Source organism: Gigantopelta aegis, chromosome 14 (genome assembly GCF_016097555.1).
Source record: "Gigantopelta aegis isolate Gae_Host chromosome 14, Gae_host_genome, whole genome shotgun sequence".
Taxonomy (NCBI): Eukaryota; Metazoa; Mollusca; class Gastropoda; order Neomphalida; family Peltospiridae; genus Gigantopelta; species Gigantopelta aegis.
The window spans coordinates 14,880,510-14,899,172 of NC_054712.1; the positions used below are offsets into that span (position 1 = coordinate 14,880,510).

Genomic DNA, 18,663 nt, shown 5'->3' on the forward strand with positions numbered 1-18,663 from the left:
TCTGAATCCACCCCCGACTTGCCCAGTAGTATTAGCAGGTTTCACTGTCCCAGCCTCAGTGGACTAATTTGCAGTATCGAATATATATATATATATATATATATATATATGAAAAAATTAAATAACTTCACTTGTCTTAAAGATATATAAATTTATAACTGAATGTGTGTGTGTCTCTGTGTGTGTGTGTGTGTGTGTGTGTGTGTGTGTGTGTGTGTGTAGCCTATTCAGTTATAAATAAATAGATATAGATATATATAATATACATGCATGTATTTAATAAAAAAAATAATAAATGTTCTTATTTCACCTTGATAAAATTCATTTATAAACTATTTTTCAGATATATATTAATTTGTTAACTATTTATGACAGATCAACATTATTTTCCCCCACATGACATGCTATTCTTCAATATTCTTTGGATGCATATGTCTATGAGTATTAGTCATCAACAGTCTAAAGAAGGAACTGTTAGTGTAACAATAACTATTCAAACACGCAGGCAAACATATCCTATCTGACAGTGTATCGACAGAAAACAACACAATTTCCTTAAAACTGTAGTGTCTGTATTTTGCAATAGAAACCAATGTTCTAGGAATGGGGAGGTGTGATGGGAGATAGGCGAGATTGTAGATTCAATAATTGAGGAACATGATCAGGTATTGAAATAAGGCCTACACACACACACACACACTCTACTTAGTTAAGAACCTTTAAGCATGCGAGTATTGACTTTGTTTTAAGCCTCCAATGAAGTCTGCTGCCACTTGCCCCATGGTGGCAAGAGAAAAATACTTGAATGGAGGGGGCACGTGTATCTGTGTGCTGAACGAACCATCGTCACCAATAGACATCTCAAGCAGGGCATTTCCACATTGGTGGAAACTGGACAGCTCCCAGATGGAGCTACCAGAGTTGGCAGCAATGTGAGACACACAGGGAAAGTGACTCTCCAAGGAGGATGCCCTGCACCACTTAACGTTAGACAAGTCCACCTGGACGGGAAACTCCCACTCTTTCTTCTCGCTGTTGTATGGCCGCTTCCACCCTTCCCCGTCAATGATGTACAGAGTCCCATTGCAAACCATCACTCGCACTGGTGACGGAACATAACAGATCCCACTGAACTTATTGATAGTATTCCGACACGTGTCGAAAACATGTCCCTCCTTTATTATCAATAGGTTGCGCGCCACATTGACGGCGATGTCTGCCTTGAGGACGTGGATGCAGGTGCCGGACACGCAGACGAGGGAGAGGGGGGTGCTGTAGTGGTTGTGGGAGACCTCTCCGACCAGACTCCACACCAACTTGTCACTCAGTCGGAAGTACTTCTGCTCCGTCTGGTAACAGTCTCGAGTGGACGACAGCAGGCGGTTGGACACGAGCACATAGAGCTGTCCACCGACGGCCAGTGGTATGACACTCTTGACGTCGCCCTCCAGCCCGTCGAGGATGGGCCGGCAGCAGAAAGAGCTCCAGCTGAGTGAGGACAGGCTGAGGCGGTGGCCCTTGTCTCGCGTGCAGCTCACAAAGAACACACAGTCCTGAACACAAGCTATTCGCCAGTTGGCCTTCTCGTCAAACACATCTACAAGCAAACAAACAAACATCAACTGACGAAAAGGAAAGGAATATTTGTTTAACAACATTTCAACACATTTTACACTAGCTAATGGGTAACAAGCATATGGTTATTTCGACATTTATTCTACAGAGAAAAAGAGCAAACCCTCTGCTGCTGCATAGAACGCTTACCGATAAAGCAGCAGGGGACCTTCTATATACACTTTTCCACACATGATAGTACACACCAAGGCCTTTGATGTACCAGTTGTGGGGCACTGGTTGGAAAAGAAAAAAAATCTTCATCTACTTAGAGTTATTGATTCTGTGATCCATCACACCTCAGAGAGAGCTCTACCACTGAGCTATATCCCTCCCTCTATTCAAGAAACACTATTTTGTAAAAAAAAAAACATTAGCTATACAACAAAATTTATTGCAAACTACCAGTATTGCACTTTGTCAAAGTACTTTGTTTGAAATAACTTGACCATAACCCAATTTAAACAAAAAAATCTTATGATTACCTGTACTAAAAATACCATTTATACATGTATATGCCCATCTTTTGTATTATGGTATGGCATTGCCCGTCCATCCATAAACTTTCATTTCCGGAGTACATCTTTCTTATCAATTCATACTGGATCATCAAACCTTGCATGTATGTATTACAACTTGGGATGGTGGTGTGGTGTGTACCATAACTAGATCACTGCAAACAATTTTTGACAGGCATATCATGTACCTCACCGGTACTTTTGTTCATTTATTAAAAAAATATATATAAACATATCTGCATTTGTAAACAAAGAAATAAAGGAGGAGTTTATAAGCATGCATACCACTGTATATATTTAGGAGTAATAATGTAATAACTATTTAAGGCCATATGGAAAAGAGCACCAAGCAAGGGCTATGTTCAGACTTGATAAAGGTCACTAGGCAAAGACCAAGTAACAGTATACTTAGAATATAAAGAATATAAGCAAACTTACCTTGAAATAGCAACAATCTGACATACTTATGAACAAACTAGCAGGTCCGGTCAGAGGGTTTAACGTGAACATTCAGAACAAGCTGTTGTAGTGCACGCCTGTCATGGGTGCATATATTGACTCTCATCAGCTCCTTCACCCAGGACAAGGGGGGGGGGGGGGGGGGGGGGGGCGAGTGGAGGGATTATAGCCAAATGGAAATGGTTTTGTAATTTCTTGGAGGTAATTTGGAGCAGTTTGACGAAAGTGATAGAGATCTAGTTGGTTGTTTTGTCTAAGTTGGTAAAGTACTAGCTCATACAAACTAGCTCATGTACTCTATTGTTATAAAGCTAGACAGACATACAGTTACAATCGCTCTCTGTAGTCAGAGACAACTATAATAAAAACATGGAATTCTGCCAACCACCAACTAGCCAAAGATTGTCACTTTAATACAACAATAATCCTATGTTTGACATTAAATACGGTTACATCAATAATTTTCAAGTTCACAGATAGCAAACACTTCACACATTAATCACTAATGCACACACTACAGGAAGAAACACGACAGCACCCCAAACTTTTGTGACGAACAAACCTACCTGGAAAGTGGACCGTTCCAACCGACAGCCACATGTGGAGGTGAGTGACATACAGACTGACCTCCAGACTGTAGGATGACAGAGACAGAGGAACCTTCCTCTCGACCTCAGTCTCCAGGGTCTGGTCAATCAACTGCCTGGATGGAGCCAGCACCAAGATACTCTCAAAACTGTTCTGCTCCACTAGAGGCCCTCTCAGAGACATCATGGCACCACTGAGCACACAGTCTGACACAGTCTCGGCCACATTACTGTCCTGCGAATCCTCCTTACACACCACCAACCCACTGCTACACTTGTCATTCACTGTCTGCGTGCTACAGGTTGGAGTTTGTCTTGCCAACGCAAGACCCGAAACATTGGATATTGTGGAGTGGACAATTTGTAAAAACTCCGAAACCAGAGATTTGGGAATGTGATAGGTTTCCAAATAATTTACAAGATTTTCAAGGGTGGGTAACTCTAAACCGACACAGATACTCTTGAACAGACTGAGTGCTGTGTGTGTCCTCTCAACATCTTTTTTGTATTTGTCCCAGCGAAGTAAAAGATTGGCCACCTGTCTCACATCACAGTATCGCTGGACATTTTTCTCAAACAGACGGCACAGGTGGTGCGGCGATGTCTGAAGAAGATCGTCCTGAAATATGAAGTAGTCATGGAAACGAGACTCGATAATATTGAATGCCACTTTCTCAACTTCTTCCACGCCGTACATATCGGCCAATATGTAATATCTCACACAGGTCTGAAGGTGAAGATTATCCCCCAAGAAACCGATGCAGAGTTCTTTTAACGAATCGATCATAAGAAACGATGCCAGTTGGGTGATGACTGCAATGTTGAAATCGTCGAGCTTCAGTTTTCCTGTGTAGAGTGCGTCGATGACGGTTTCCAGGTGAACTGCCTCTTCAACCACACTGCTGAGGTTCACGACACTCATGCCTTTGTCCGATTCGAGGAAATTCCCCGAGAACATTCCGCTGAAGTAAGGACTGCAGGCTGCCAGCACGCTGCGATGAACCGGGATGTTCTTGGTGTTTACGGTCAGCTGCACGTCACAGAAGCGGCCCTCTTGTCTCGCATTGTTCATCTGGTGAAGCAGTGACTCAAAATGGCCGCCATCTAAGTGATACTCCATCTTGAATTTAAACAATTCAGCCAACTATCACCTGCAAGATAACAAAGGAATATAAAATGCGTTTCAATGGTATGTCATCCTATCACAGATCATGTTATAAGTGACCCTCTTGTGTCACATTGTTCATCTGGTAAAGCAGCGAATCAAAATGGCCACCATCCAAATGATACTCCATCTTAAACTTAAATGATTCAGCCAACTATCACCTGCAATATAACAAGGGAACAGGAGGTGACAGTTTCAAGGTTATGTCATCCTATCACAGATCATGTACCATACACACATCTATGAGAGGTGGGAAATAACCCTGTGGTAACACTCCTGCTCGATGTGCAGTTAGTCTAGGATCGATCGCTATCAATGGACCCATCGGGCTATTTCTCATTCCAGCCAGTGCACCATGACTGGTATATCAAAGGTCATGGTATGTGTTAACCTGTCTGTGATGGTGCATATAAAAGATCTCTTTCTGCTAATGTGGCACGTTTCCTCTCTAAGACTATATGTCAAAAGCACCACATGTTTGACATCCAATAACCGATGATTATTAAATCAATGTACTCTAGTGGTGCCATTAAACAAAACAAACTTTTTTCTCTTGCCTTCACCGAGGGGTTTTGACAAGGAGTTGGCATTTGATCAAAACAGTTATTCCATTTTATCCATGCGGAAAGTATTACTGAATGGATCTGTACTAGGATTTGAAGAAAAATCAGGCCAACATGTCTATCAGTGATAGTATCACACCATACTGGGTCATTTCTATCGTACCAGTGTTAGGCTTTAAATTCTTCTTTGTTGTCATTTGCTAGTTGTTCACCTGTAACTTTGTTAGGCTTTTCTTCACAATTCAGTATCATTTGCATCAACAATAAAGTTTGAGCAAGTATCTTCAAGTTAATAAAAAAAAAATTAAATGCACAAGTTGGTTCTTTATTCCTTAAAATTGACGATAAGAGTGACTCGTAGAAATTGTGTTATAATGGAGGCCATTGAATGAACATGTGGTGCACGTCACTGTCATCTGACCTCATGCCTGCCACAAGGGCGCGACATAGCCCAGTGGCAAAAGCACTCGCTCGATGCACGGTTGGTCTGGGATCGATACCTGTCGGTGGACCCATTGGACTATTCCTCGGTCCAGCCAGTGCACCATGACTGGTATATCAACGGCCGTGGTATGTACTACCCTGTCTGTGGGATGGTGCCTATAAAAGATCCCTTGCTGCCAATTGACAAGACTAGCCAATGAAGTGGTGACAGCAGGTTTCCTCTTTCAGTATCTGTGTGGTCCTTAACCATATGTCCGATGCCATATAACCGTAAAAAGAATGTGTCGAGAGCGTCGTTAAATAAACCATTTCCTTCCTTCATACCTGCCAGATCAACGAGGCCAAATCAATTAATTTGTGTGATTTTCATCTACCCTGATGAGATTATTGTTTTCAATTTAAAAGTATGCAAAAATTAATTTTTGTGCCTCTATTATTAACTGTAGTGAATAGTAAACATAATCCCTATTATTGTTTTCAATTTAAAAGTATGCAAAAATGAATTTTTGTGCCTCTATTATTAATTGTAGTGAATAGTAAACATAATCCCTTCAGAACAACTGTAAATAATTTTGAATGTATAATTGTTTTTAATTAAAGCGGCAGTATCCGGAATATTTTTATTATTTAAGCATATAGAACAAAAAATCCAATTAAATTTGGTGCATATATGACACCACACTCCGCATTGGTTTCACTATACGCTGGCTTATCCAGGTCAAAAACAAAGCCAGTATTTCGAAAGTGGATCACTTTTGACGGGCTCCTACCGATCTCGGTTTTCATTGGCTTATCACAAGTGTGAAATTCCCCAACAAGAGATCACATGAGATTTCGCAATTTTTTAACAAATTTAACTGTCTTGATTGAGGGGTTGTCTCATATCTCCAAAACATATTCATATCCATAGAGGTATGGTACAACGCCTTTCCAGGGGTTGGTGGGTGGGGGATTTGCCTTGAAATTTTGACAGTGGCCAGCTGTTGGTATACACATTACATGTAAGGGGGTGTTACTAATTATGTAACGCTCTAGGGGTAGAGGGTACTGTGTTCAATTTACGTAACATTTTTCAAGACTATGTTATATTTATTCATTACTTAGACCTAAAAAGGTGTTTTTTTTAAATATGCGGTCAGTCTAGGATCGATCCCCATCGGCGGGTATATAAAAGACCATGGTATGTGATATCCTGTCTGTGGGATGGTACATATAAACGGTCCCTTGCTAAAAAAAAATGTAGCGGGTTTCCAATGCGCGTGTGCAGGGATTTCAGTGAGACTGGGATTATAGACTGTGTTGAGCTAAGTTTATATGGGGCCATGCTCCCCCAGAAAATACATTTCAATTTTTTTTAAGCTTGAGCAAGTAAGGGTTTCGACCTCCAATACCCTCCCCCTGCACATGCACCCGATTCCTCTCTAAGATTATATGTCAAAATTACCAAATGTTAGACATCCAACAGCAGATGGAAGGAAGGATAGGATGTAATATTTAACGACGCACTCAACACATTTTATTTACGGTTGTATGGTGTCGGATGATTATTAAATCAATATGCTCTAACTTTGATGTTGTTAAACACACACACCCTCCCTTTCCAAACGAAAGAATATTTATTTGAATTTGTTGATTTTAACACATAAAATTAAGAAGTGAAAACATCCATCGTCTACTTTAATATATTTTATTAAAAAATATATACATGATTAATGTGTTACTAGTATACAAATTAAACTTTGAAAGTTCTACTAACACTTTATAAAATATTAAATCTGAAATAGGAAGGTACGATTGTCGATAATACGTTGTCAGAATCAAACCAGTTTTAACGAAAGACTAGTACCGTATCCTCAACCAAACGTTCTTCATACAGCGCAAGATTTCTCTTTTAATTTTTTAAGATGAACCCTACAATTTGAAATTGGCAAACGCACATGTTAAATGAAATTGACAACAGGCTGTCGTTTGTGCTTTGCTGAGCTATGGCGGCACAGGCGACGAATCAAGCATATACTTTGACTATCTCCGTTCATAGCGAACACACACGTTTTTTAAAAGTGCATTTGAGCTTGTATTTCATATTTGTACATGATGTTATAATATGGTAACCAGAGAATGTAACTATAAGAATCAGTTCATTATAAAATTTACATTTTATGAAACTTCTGTGGTATAAACATACTGCCTATGCCCGACGTAAATGCAATTGTGTTTTAAGTATCATAAATGAATTTTTAATATTTGGTAACAGGGGGACTTTTTTTTAATATAGCTCAGTTGGTTAAGTGCTCACTTGAGCCTTGAGATGCTTGTGTCGCAGGATTGAACCACCTCAGTGGATCCATTCCAAGCAGTGCACCACAACTGGTCAAAGACTGGTAGGGCCTATGTGCTTTGGTACTCGTGGGTATAGAACGATTGAAGTAGGCATACCATCGACGTCCCAAACTGCGTTCACCTAACGACAAAAACACGAATACAATATTTGCGGAAATACTATTCTACATTTTTCAGCTACAATACGTGAAACAAAATAAATTGCAATCAAGTAACGTAAAAAATAAAAAATGTGGACGTAACACAAATCCATTCTAATAAATAGAAGTGAAACACCCTCCATTAAGCAGGAAAGGGTGCGACGTTTCTAAATGCATTCAGGCGCATGCGTTTTCAAAAAGTATCGTACTGCGCATGTGCAGTTCGTCATTTTCCATTTTTATGGCAACTACATGAAAAAATATATGTTTCTTAATTATGCAGAGTTGCCAAACACTTAATTTATTAATTTTTTTAAAAGAAAAATTCTATTTATCAAGCGTTCTGGTCCGGTCCGTGTTTTATCAACATACATCGCTCACACTTGATGTCAATTCTGATAGAATTACGTTCATACCTGCGAATAGTTTATAAAATATAATTTTTTTAATGAATTGTTTTGAAATTAACACAATTTATATACTCAAAATTATTTACAACTGTTATGAAAGGATTATGAATATTATGAAATTCACTACAATAGAGGCACAGAAATATAGCATACCTTTTGCAGATCGAATATAATAATTAAAAAAATGTTCTAACAACAGGGGTCTTAAAAATCGTAAAAGTAAAATTCTTTGGCCTTGTTGATCTGGCACGTGTGAGGTCATGTGACACGCACCGAATGTTAATTCATCTTTCTCCATTTTATGTCAATTTCTACGAGTCATGTGGACCCGATATCGGTAATTTTAAGGAATAAACAAAAACAACTTAGTAAAATTAATGGTTTTAGGGGTTTGTAAAGTTTTGTATTTAGATACTTACTTTTCTCAACTTTATTGTTTATAAAAATGTTCCTGAACTGTGAAGAAAAACCTCATAAATGAACGACATGCCGATGACAACAAATTGGATGTTGATTGCACGAACCGTGCACGAGAAAACAAAGTGAACGGAATTTGAAGCATAACGCAGTTAGGGACGTTGACGATACATTGATACAATTTATCATTGAATTGACGATTGGATATTTTTTAGTCATGAATACTGTACTAAAATCGTGACTGATTGTAAAAAAACGTGCAAATATGTACGATAGTTAAATTATTATTATTATTTTAAAATCGTGTTTATTCCACTGCTGTGTCTTGTAAAAAACAAACCATAAAATAAATCATAAATAAAATATCATCATATCATATGATATGCAAACTTTCGTTGGTGTAAACTTCAAACAAACGTCAAACAAATCGATCGCCGATCGCTAACAGAACAACAAAGAGTATTACTAATTTACACTTTCAATATCAGGTACACAACATAAATTGCGTACAAACAACATAGGACTTCTAAATTATGCTTTAAAAATTGTAAATATATCTTTTGTTTCGTACTTGCATCGTCCGCCGTAATGAGCGCCCTCTAATATTAAAGGTAGATAACTCTATTGTTCTTTTCCAACAACGTTCCGACATGGAGATTCTATTGTACCAAATCAATTCGTATTGTTGATAATGTTAACGTTTAACGGTTGCGAATAAAACTGATATATCCTAGAGTGTTCACTACCCGTCCAGCTAAGCGTACACACCATTATTAGTACTCGCCCTGACAACAATAGTAAAGAAAGCTTTACTTGAATTAGTAGACGTTTCAAAACTGGGTCACCCACAATTGCACAAATGAATAAATGAAAAAAATTGAGGGTTATGTTTTCGTGCACCACTCGGAACTCGAATTAATTGGTCAAGGACACTCTAACACAATTAAATGTTATTCAACGATTTGGGTATTTAATTTTTTTTTTTTTTTTTTTTTTTTTAAACGTATTTTCATATATAAATAATGTCGATGAACAGATAAATAATGTACTGAGATACATTTGCAAACAGGAATTAATAGTGAATGCAATAAAAACAATATTTGGGACACAAACTGAAATAAAAGAGTACACAGGTGCAGGCACGGCGGAGCAGGCGGGCTGCGGGGGTTGTAGCACACACCATCTCCCACAAAGTTCTTCATCAAAAATATATGGGGTAAATTTTACGGCAAAGATGAATTTTAATTGTATAATACAGTAAATAGCATTACAGGGCTTCTAGTTTTCAAAACTTTAAGGGGGAGCATACCCTCGAACCCCCTAGAAACATTGCTTTGTGCCCTTGATCTCAGTCATTCCCCCTCCCCCCTCCATGTCTACTTGCTTCCACCGTGCCTGAGGTGTAGTCCATTTTAAGAAATGTCCTTGTCAGCAGCGGATACAGGGGACAACAAACCCTTTCAAAATAAATAAATAAATTATAGAAAGTAATATATATATTTTTTTTTTAAACGATTGTATTATTAGATTCACCCCTTCACACAACAATTATTCACCATGTACAAAAAAGCGTCTGTCTTTATATATATTTTTGAATTAGTAAAAATAGGCATTTTCTTTATGTGTGAACTGCACAAAAACGGGAAGTATTGGAAGTTGATCGGTTACCATCGGTTTCAAAGCAATAAACGTCTGTCACAGACTGCACTCTCATGGTGACATGCTTTCGTGTTTGTCTCATCTTAACAAGGGCGGGGTGATTGGACGAAAAGTGGTCTTGGTGCCCCCATAGGCATACGGGCTCTCATTTTTGTAGGGGGGGGGGGGGGGGGAGCTGGGTTTTTTGCCCGAATTAAACGAAAATGCTCGAATCTGGATAACAACATGTAGGCCTATTCATATTAGCATTACTGCCAAACAGCTATATAGGGGTGCAAACTAAATCACTACGCATTTTTATATGGATTACAACTAATTTTGCTGGTAAAATTATGAAAATACACTTTAAAAAGGTCTCAGGTTAGCACATTTTCCCGAATATCTCTACCGTTTGTGCCCATATTTGTGGATTTGTTCCAATACTAGGGGGCATTTGCCCACCCCCCTCAATTCGTTTTGTACGTTCGACCACAATCTGTAATTTAAATACCACCCCAGTCTACTAGTATACTGTAATGTTATTAACTATGACGACACTAAAAGAATATTATAATTTGTTCATTTTTAAAAAAAAAGAAGAAAAAAAAAAGAAGTTTAATATCAAATCTGACAAAAATGGTTTCCCGTACCAAAACCACTTTTCACCCAATTTTCGCCTCTTTTTTTTTCAATACTTCCCGTTTTCTTGCAGTTAACATATCATAAAGAACATGCTTATTTTAACTAATTTAGTAATTAACTAATATATATATATATATATATATATATGCAGCGTGAGATGGAGCGTTATCGACAAACAGTAACACTTTTCTTCCTTGTCGTCTCATCTTGCGGTTAAATCTCTGCAGCCACCACTCAAACAATCCGGTGTTCATCCATGCTTTCTTGTTGTTGGTGTATGTTACTGGTAGAGATTCTGGTGTTATGTTTTTAAAACAGCGTGGTTTCTTGCACTTTCCTATGACTAGAGGAACACATTTTTCTCCGGTCATACTTGCACATAGTGCCACGGTCAGTCTCTCCTTAGAGCGCTTACCGCCAGCACATTCATCACCTTTCACTTTAAGGGTTAACTTTGTTGTATCCCTATAAAACAGACCGGTCTCGTCCATATTGAAAATGTCCTTAGGAGCATACCCGTCACACACCACTGGCAACTTTGACTTCCAGTCCTCAACTGCAGTGTCACTTACGTCACCTCGCTCCCCACTTAGTGTACCTGCGACGATGTTGTGCCTATGCCTGAATGAATCCAGCCACCCATTTGACGCTTTGAAAGTCGCTATTCCAAAATCTTCGGCAAATTTTAACGCCTTCTCCTTAATCAGTGGACCGCTGACATTTATTCTACGAGCAGTGGCATCTTGGAACCATTTCCAAAAAAACATGTTAATATCCTCATTGCCTGCAAGTTTTCTCTGCCTTTTTCTGTCAGAGGGCTGGTTGTTACCATAATCTGCCAACACCTCCGCTTTTCTCTTTAAACTGCCATCAATATGAGTTCTACCCACCTCGAAATGTTCAGCAATTTTTCTAACACTCAATTTGTCTTTCTCTGATTTTTTAATGACCTCTACTCTCTGTTCCAACGTTAACGCGATCAGCTTACTGGGTTTAGGTGGCATTTTGAAAATAAATATCAGAAATAAACTGCAGCAGTGTTTAATTCCTTCCTCGGTGGCGCAGTGGTTAAGCCATCGGACTACAGGCTGGTAGGTACAGGGTTCGCAGCCCGGTACCGGCTCCAACCCAGAGCGAGTTCTTAAGGGCTCAATGGGTAGGTGTAAGGCCACTACACCCTCTTCTCTCTCACTAACGACTAACCAACTAACAACTAACCCACTGTCCTGGACAGACAGCCCAGATAGCTGAGGTGTGTGCCCAGGACAGCGTGCTTGAACCTTAATTGGATATAAGCACGAAAATAAGTTCAAAATCAAAATTAATTCCTTCTAGAGTTGACACGTTTAAGTCCAGTTGTTTTAGGCTAGATACCCTCTTATCAACTGCGTTTAATGACCACCGCCGATGACTAGTACATCGCACCGTTAATCCAGATTAAAAACACTTGTTAATTAACGAACACAGCTAAGCGACCAACGACCTTTAAAGGACCGCTGTTTATCAAGCCAATTGGTTATATCAAGCCAATTGGTTATATCAACAAAAACATCTTACGGTTTTTTTTACGATTGCCGACATTTCTTTATAACTTGCATTAAAAAACAATTGTGGCCGCGATAGCAGGTTCATTTTCGCTTTTTTATGACAAAGGTGTGGCCGCTGGCCGCGTTGAGCAGGTGGTTACCATATAGAGGTAAAATATATAGTAAAATTCCTTGGGGGACCTCAGGGTGGCCGCCATGGACAGGTGGCCGCTATATGGAGGTGGCCGCGAAGGCAGGTTTGACTATATATATATATATATACTCTTCAAAAGAAGAAACGCAAAACCACATTGTCGTAAAACCACATTGTCGTAACATTTGGAGAATTGATTCCGATAATTACCAAATGTTGCAGGATTGTTCACAATTCACTCTAGTGAGTAAGTGATAGGACACACCACCAAGGTCAAGGTCATCTGGAGTCAATACCGGGTGTGGCCTCCGCGTGTGTTGACAACTGCCTGGCACCGCCTGCCCATTGAAGCAACCAGAGTACGGATGACGTCCCGGGGGATGGTGGCCCACTCGGCCTGCAAGGCTGCTGCCAGCTCGGGCAGGGTCTGGGGCTGTGGTTGTCGCTGTCGGGGGCGTCGGTCTAACTCGTCCCATAGATGCCCAATTGGGTTCAAATCCGGTGATATCGATGGCCAAGGAAGGACATTAATGTTGTTGTTCTGTAGGAAAGCCTTTGTGAGACGTGCTGTGTGAGGCCTGGCGTTGTCATGTTGGAACACTGCGTTGGCGTTGGCCATAACTGGAACGATGTGTGGCCGGAGGATCTGGTCAATGTAGCCCTGTGCATTCAGGTTGCCCTGCACGTGGACCAGGTCAGTTCTGCCAGTGTGTGAGATGGCTGCCCACACCATGACACTACCCCCGCCGAATCTGTCCACTTCCTGCACGCAGTTTGCCGCATAACGTTCACCACGACGCCTATACACGCGACATCTTCCATCATGACGTCGGAGCAGAAATCGGGACTCGTCACTGAACCACACCTGTCTCCATCGCAGTTGAGGCCATTGTCGATGAATCTGGCACCACTGCAGTCGGAGTCGACGGTGTTGTGGTGTTAAGATGACACCTCGAACTGGACGTCTGGCACGAATTCCTACCTCACGTAGGCGGTTCCGTACGGTCTGGTCGGATATCCTGCGCAAACCTGGTATTGCTGCGGCTGTGGAGGTGGCAGTAGTCAATCGTTCCCGAAGGTGGCGTACCCGGATGTAGCGGTCCTGCCCGGGGGTAGTGACCCGTGGTCGACCGGATCTAGGGAGGTCACGTGTTGATCCATGTTGCTGGTAACGGTCCCACAGTCTGGAGATGGTGCTTGGGGACACATGGAATGCCCTGGCAACGGCCGTTCTGGATTCGCCTGCGTCTAGTCGGCCGATGGCATTGTTTCTCTGCGGTTCACTGAGACGTGGCATGTCCTGGATTGTCAACTGTCGGCCAGATACAGAGGCCAGGCAAGCGAACACCCTGCACTTTTATACTGTCGGTGTTCATGTTGCACGTGCAGACAACGCACGTGCAGTGGTGACATGGTTTGCACGTGGCTGCGTTTTTGCGAATATTCACATTTTGGAACTTTATTGTACAGTTTTATCGAATGTAACCGTGGGAATGTTTTTGGGACATGCAATGACCTTATATTCACAAAGCATGAACCGGTAGGAAACATAAAATCGGAGTTATAACCCATTTGTACCCTTTTGCGTTTCTTTTTTTGAAGAGTATATATATATATGTCATTGGTGTTATTTTTTTGTCATTGGTGTCACTCTGGAATATTTTAACGGTCATTTCTCTAGAAACTTTCCTTTTGAATTTTAAATTTGTTTATTAAGGAAAGCATAGCTTCTACCTTTATGACTTTGATAGAAATTTATTTTGAAGGACTCCATATTTTTAAATAATCAAAACTGCCAGTGTATAATTTAAGTTACAAAGAATATGTGTGTGGAAATGCAAAATTACTCTTAGATAGTTTTTAATGCTAAAGTTATTCCAAATATGTATTAGAGACATCCAAATAACACATCTATGTGCTTTTGATCACTATAAACCAATTGGATCACTCCTGAATTATCCAACTTGTCCGGTAACACCAATGGCATCATCATCTCGTTCACGGAGTAGGACGAGTCTGCACGTGCAGACCGATTACAGTGCTGCGTGGCCAGATATGATTTTATGTTTCTTTGTTCATCCAGTTTCCAAAAGTTAACAATAAAATCACATATATTATAATCGTTTTATCTTGAATTTGTATTTTGAAAAGTGATGCTTACTGTAGAATGACCCATATACCGAGCAACATCCAAGTCCTCATATTTAAAGGCATACTGTCACGGATTTAAGGACCTTTTTTCTCTAAAAATGGATAATATATAAAAATTACATTAAACCAAATCTAGCTATAGCATCACCTTAAATGAACCATGATGGAGTGAAATCCATGTCATCCCTTCTCGGTTATTTTAGTTTTTGAATTATGGACCATTGCCATAATTCAATTATTTTTACAAAATGTCATTAATAAATGTAGTATGGTGGTTATGAAGATGGTTGAATAAAGTACATTTAGGGACAAATCAAATTCAGGTAATACTTTGTTAGACCATTAAATAGGTCAGTGATCTGTGACAATATGCCTTTAATAAGTTTAAATGCTTCCAACAGAATTGAATGATTATTGCCATTTGCAACCCTTTATATCATAGCAACATGCAGTATCACAACCATAAAAGGGCACGGGTCAGCAAATGACACGCAACCGCTTCATGTCTATTTGCGTTTGCCATCTTGGAATGAATGAATGAATGAATGAATGTTTAACGACACCCCAGCACGAAAAATACATCGGCTATTGGGTGTCAAACTATGGTAATGCAAATAAATAAAGTGATGATCAACATCAATATAAAAATTCAAGGTTCAAACAAAAACAGTGTAAAGAACTGTGCAAAAATACAAATACAAATATCAAAGAATTTTACGGACACCGAATTTTACTCTAAACTTCAATTTGTGCTGTATTGGCCATTCTCAAAGAGAATGTTACACCCCTGCACCACGGTGAGGTTACAGCACGCGCAGGGGTTGCCATCTTGGATTCAAGCAGTGTTATAATTGACTATTACCATTAGAAAGTGAAAAGTTGTGTTTTGTTTAACGACACTACTAGAGCTATTGGATGTCAGACAAATGGTAATTTTGACAGTTTTAGAAAGGAAACCCGCTATTTTTTTCCTTTAGTAGCAAGGGATGTTTTATACGCACCATCTCAGACAGGACAGCACATACCACAGCCTTTGATATACCAGTCATGGTGCACTGGCTGGAGCGAGAAATGGCCCAATGGGCTCACCAACGGAGATCTATCCCAGACCAACCGCGCATCAGGCAGACACTTTACCACAGGGCTACGCCCTCTCACCTCCTCAATAAATTCAGCTTCATTCAAATTGAGAATAGCTTCACATGACTATCAACACCAAAATGAGAATAGCTTCACAGGACTATCAATACTCAAAATGAGAATAGCTTCACATGACTATCAACACCAAATTGAGAATAGCTTCACATGACTATCAACACCAAATTGAGAATAGCTTCACATGACTATGAACACCAAATTGAGAAAAGCTTCAAATGACTAACAACACCAAATTGAGAATAGCTTCACATGACCATCAACACCAAAATGACTTATACTCGTGGCGTATGAAAAACAATGGACATTTTCATTCCTTGTGTTCGCGGTCAGTAGGTCACACGTGCCAAGCACATGACCACATGTTCCCCGGGTTCAATATATGGGAACGGCCACTAAGCAAAACAAAGGTTCGTTGTCTATGTGGTGCATCACTAGGTCACAAGATTCTGAAAGTTAAGAACTGTATGCATGTACATCTACTAGAAAAATAAATCTTGATTTAGACCCACTTCTTTTTCTGGACAGAAGTCTTGATACCAGTGGAGTAGATTAAATTTCTGGGGATTATATGTGATAGGATGCTAACCTTGCTGACCCACGTAAAATACCTTAAAAAAGGGATTAAATTTTTTAATACTTTAAAAGGTTATTGGTAATACACAATGGGATGCAGACCAAAATGTTTAGCTCGGTCTTCATCGATCTCGGTGGCATCGTGGTAGGCCATCGGTCTACAGGCTGGTAGGTACTGGGTTCGGATCCCAGTCGAGGCATGGGATTTTTAATCCAGATACTGACTCCAAACCCTGAGTGAGTGCTCCGCAAGGCTCAATGGGTAGGCGTAAACCACTTGCACTGACCAGTGATCCATAACTGGTTCAACAAAGGCCATGGTTTGTGCTATCCTGCCTGTGGGAAGCACAAATAAAAGATCCCTTGCTGCTAATCGGAAGAGTAGCCCATATAGTGGCGACAGCGGGTTTCCTCTCAAAATCTGTGTGGTCCTTAAATATGTCTGACGCCATATAACCGTAAATGAAATGTGTTGACAGGGTTCATACACCTTGGGCTGTCAAAATTTCCATAACTTTTCCAAAACATTCCATAGCCCACAAATCTAAATTTCCAAAACCATTTCCAAGCAAAATCAATCAATGTGTTGAGTGTGTCGTTAAATAAAACATTTCTTTCTTTCATCGATCTTCAGTTAAATCTAAAATTAGTTATGGGAGCATTTTGTCCAAGTCAGCATGTAGACGTTTGATCCTATATACCACCAGGTGCTTAAAGGGACATTCCCGAGTTTGCTGCAATTTTTAACATGTTATCGACTAATCAGGACTTTTTAATGATTGTAAGTACATATCAAATATATTTTTCTGCATAATATATTAGTGGCTGTATACTAAACATGTTTCTGATCGTTCTACTATGTTACATTTCATTTCATTTCCTAAAATAAAAATTTTCGTGTACACGAAATTATTTGAAGAAAAATTCCAGTTTGGACTTCTTACAAATATTAAGACTACCAGAAACACATTGAATATACAGACACTGATAATCTAAACAAGAAAATATATTTAATATGCAAGTTTAATAGTAGAAATATTTTATTTTTCGGAAACATCTTACAATGCAGCAAACTCAGGAATGTCCCTTTAAGGCTTCGTCTCGATGCCTTTAGAACATCACCTGTGAAAAGCTTGTATGTTTAAAATTAAAGTTTACTTTATTTCATGGCCATTAAAGCACATCTCAGTGATTCAGACACTTGTTAAATGTTATATAAATGTGTTATAGGTTTGTAGATTAACCAAACCCAGTTCATTTGCGACTTGTAAACATAAAACCAGTACAACTCTCAATGGTGGAAATTTTGGCCCTAACATGACAAGCTTCATCCAATTTAAACATTTCCATCACTAAGGGTGTATGATTTCTTTCCTACACTATCTTTTTCCTTTTTTAAATATTTTAATGACACTAGAACACATTGATATATTAATCATCGGTTATTAGATGTCAAACATTTGGTAATTTTGACATAGAGGAAACCCACTATATTTTTCCAATAGTTGCAAGGGATCTTTTATATGCACCAACCCAGAGACAGGATAGCATATACCATGACCTTTAATATACCAGTCATGGTTCACTGACTGGAACAAGAAATAGCCCAATGGGTCCACCGACAGGGATTGATCCCAAGCAACGATTTACCACTGGGTACATCCCGCCCTTCCTATATAATCAGAGTTAAAATAAGGAAGGAAATGTTTTATTTAACAACGCACTCAACACATTTTATTTAAGGTCATATGGAGTCAGACCACACATATAGAGAGGAAACCTACTGTCACCACTTCATAGCCTACTCTTTTCGATGAGCAGTAAGGGATCTTTTATATACACCATGCCACAGACAGGATAGCACATACCATGGCCTTTGAAATACCAGTTGTGGTGCACAGACTAGAATGAGAAATAGCCCATGGGTGTCAATCCCAGACTGAACACACATCAAGCGAGCGCTGTACCACTGCAAAGTTGATATAAGATGGATTCTTATAATCTTGAGAGGCGAGATCAAAAATGCAAATCAGTAGTAAAACCGTGGACCAGGCAAACCAACATGTTCTTAAGTATAACCTTGACCTTTAGTATGATACTGCCTTGAACTTTGTCCTGGTCTTTTTGCTTCTATATATAAAACAAATAATAATACCAAAAAAAA

At 39.5% G+C, this 18,663-nt stretch overlaps 2 protein-coding genes across 2 annotated transcripts; both read right to left on the reverse strand.

The window, feature by feature from the left end:
- Positions 1-239: 239 nt before the first annotated feature.
- On the reverse strand, positions 240-7,766 carry LOC121388767. Its single transcript, XM_041520260.1, has 3 exons — positions 7,647-7,766; positions 3,158-4,329; positions 240-1,597 (listed from the first exon to the last, which is right to left on the reverse strand). The coding sequence occupies exons 2-3, from the start codon at positions 4,296-4,298 to the stop codon at positions 720-722; spliced, it is 2,019 nt and encodes a 672-aa protein (XP_041376194.1). The 5' UTR covers positions 4,299-4,329; positions 7,647-7,766; the 3' UTR covers positions 240-719.
- Positions 7,767-8,164: 398 nt separating this feature from the next.
- On the reverse strand, positions 8,165-11,941 carry LOC121389101 (tigger transposable element-derived protein 4-like). The gene is made up of 2 exons (XM_041520716.1): positions 11,115-11,941; positions 8,165-8,246 (listed from the first exon to the last, which is right to left on the reverse strand). The coding sequence occupies exons 1-2, from the start codon at positions 11,939-11,941 to the stop codon at positions 8,165-8,167; spliced, it is 909 nt and encodes a 302-aa protein (XP_041376650.1).
- Between the last annotated feature and the right edge of the window lie 6,722 nt (positions 11,942-18,663).

Bases quoted from the DNA above. Each gene is read 5' to 3' on its own strand.
- LOC121388767 (XM_041520260.1), bottom strand. From the start codon at position 4,298: ATGGAGTATCACTTAGATGGCGGCCATTTTGAGTCACTGCTTCACCAG. The intron at 1,598-3,157 runs GTAGGTTTGTTC...GTTTGCTTGTAG, and splicing joins TGGAACGGTCCACTTTCCAG to ATGTGTTTGACGAGAAGGCC.
- LOC121389101 (XM_041520716.1), bottom strand. From the start codon at position 11,941: ATGCCACCTAAACCCAGTAAGCTGATCGCGTTAACGTTGGAACAGAGA. The intron at 8,247-11,114 runs GTTTGTCGATAA...AACTATTCGCAG, and splicing joins CAAGGAAGAAAAGTGTTACT to GTATGAACGTAATTCTATCA.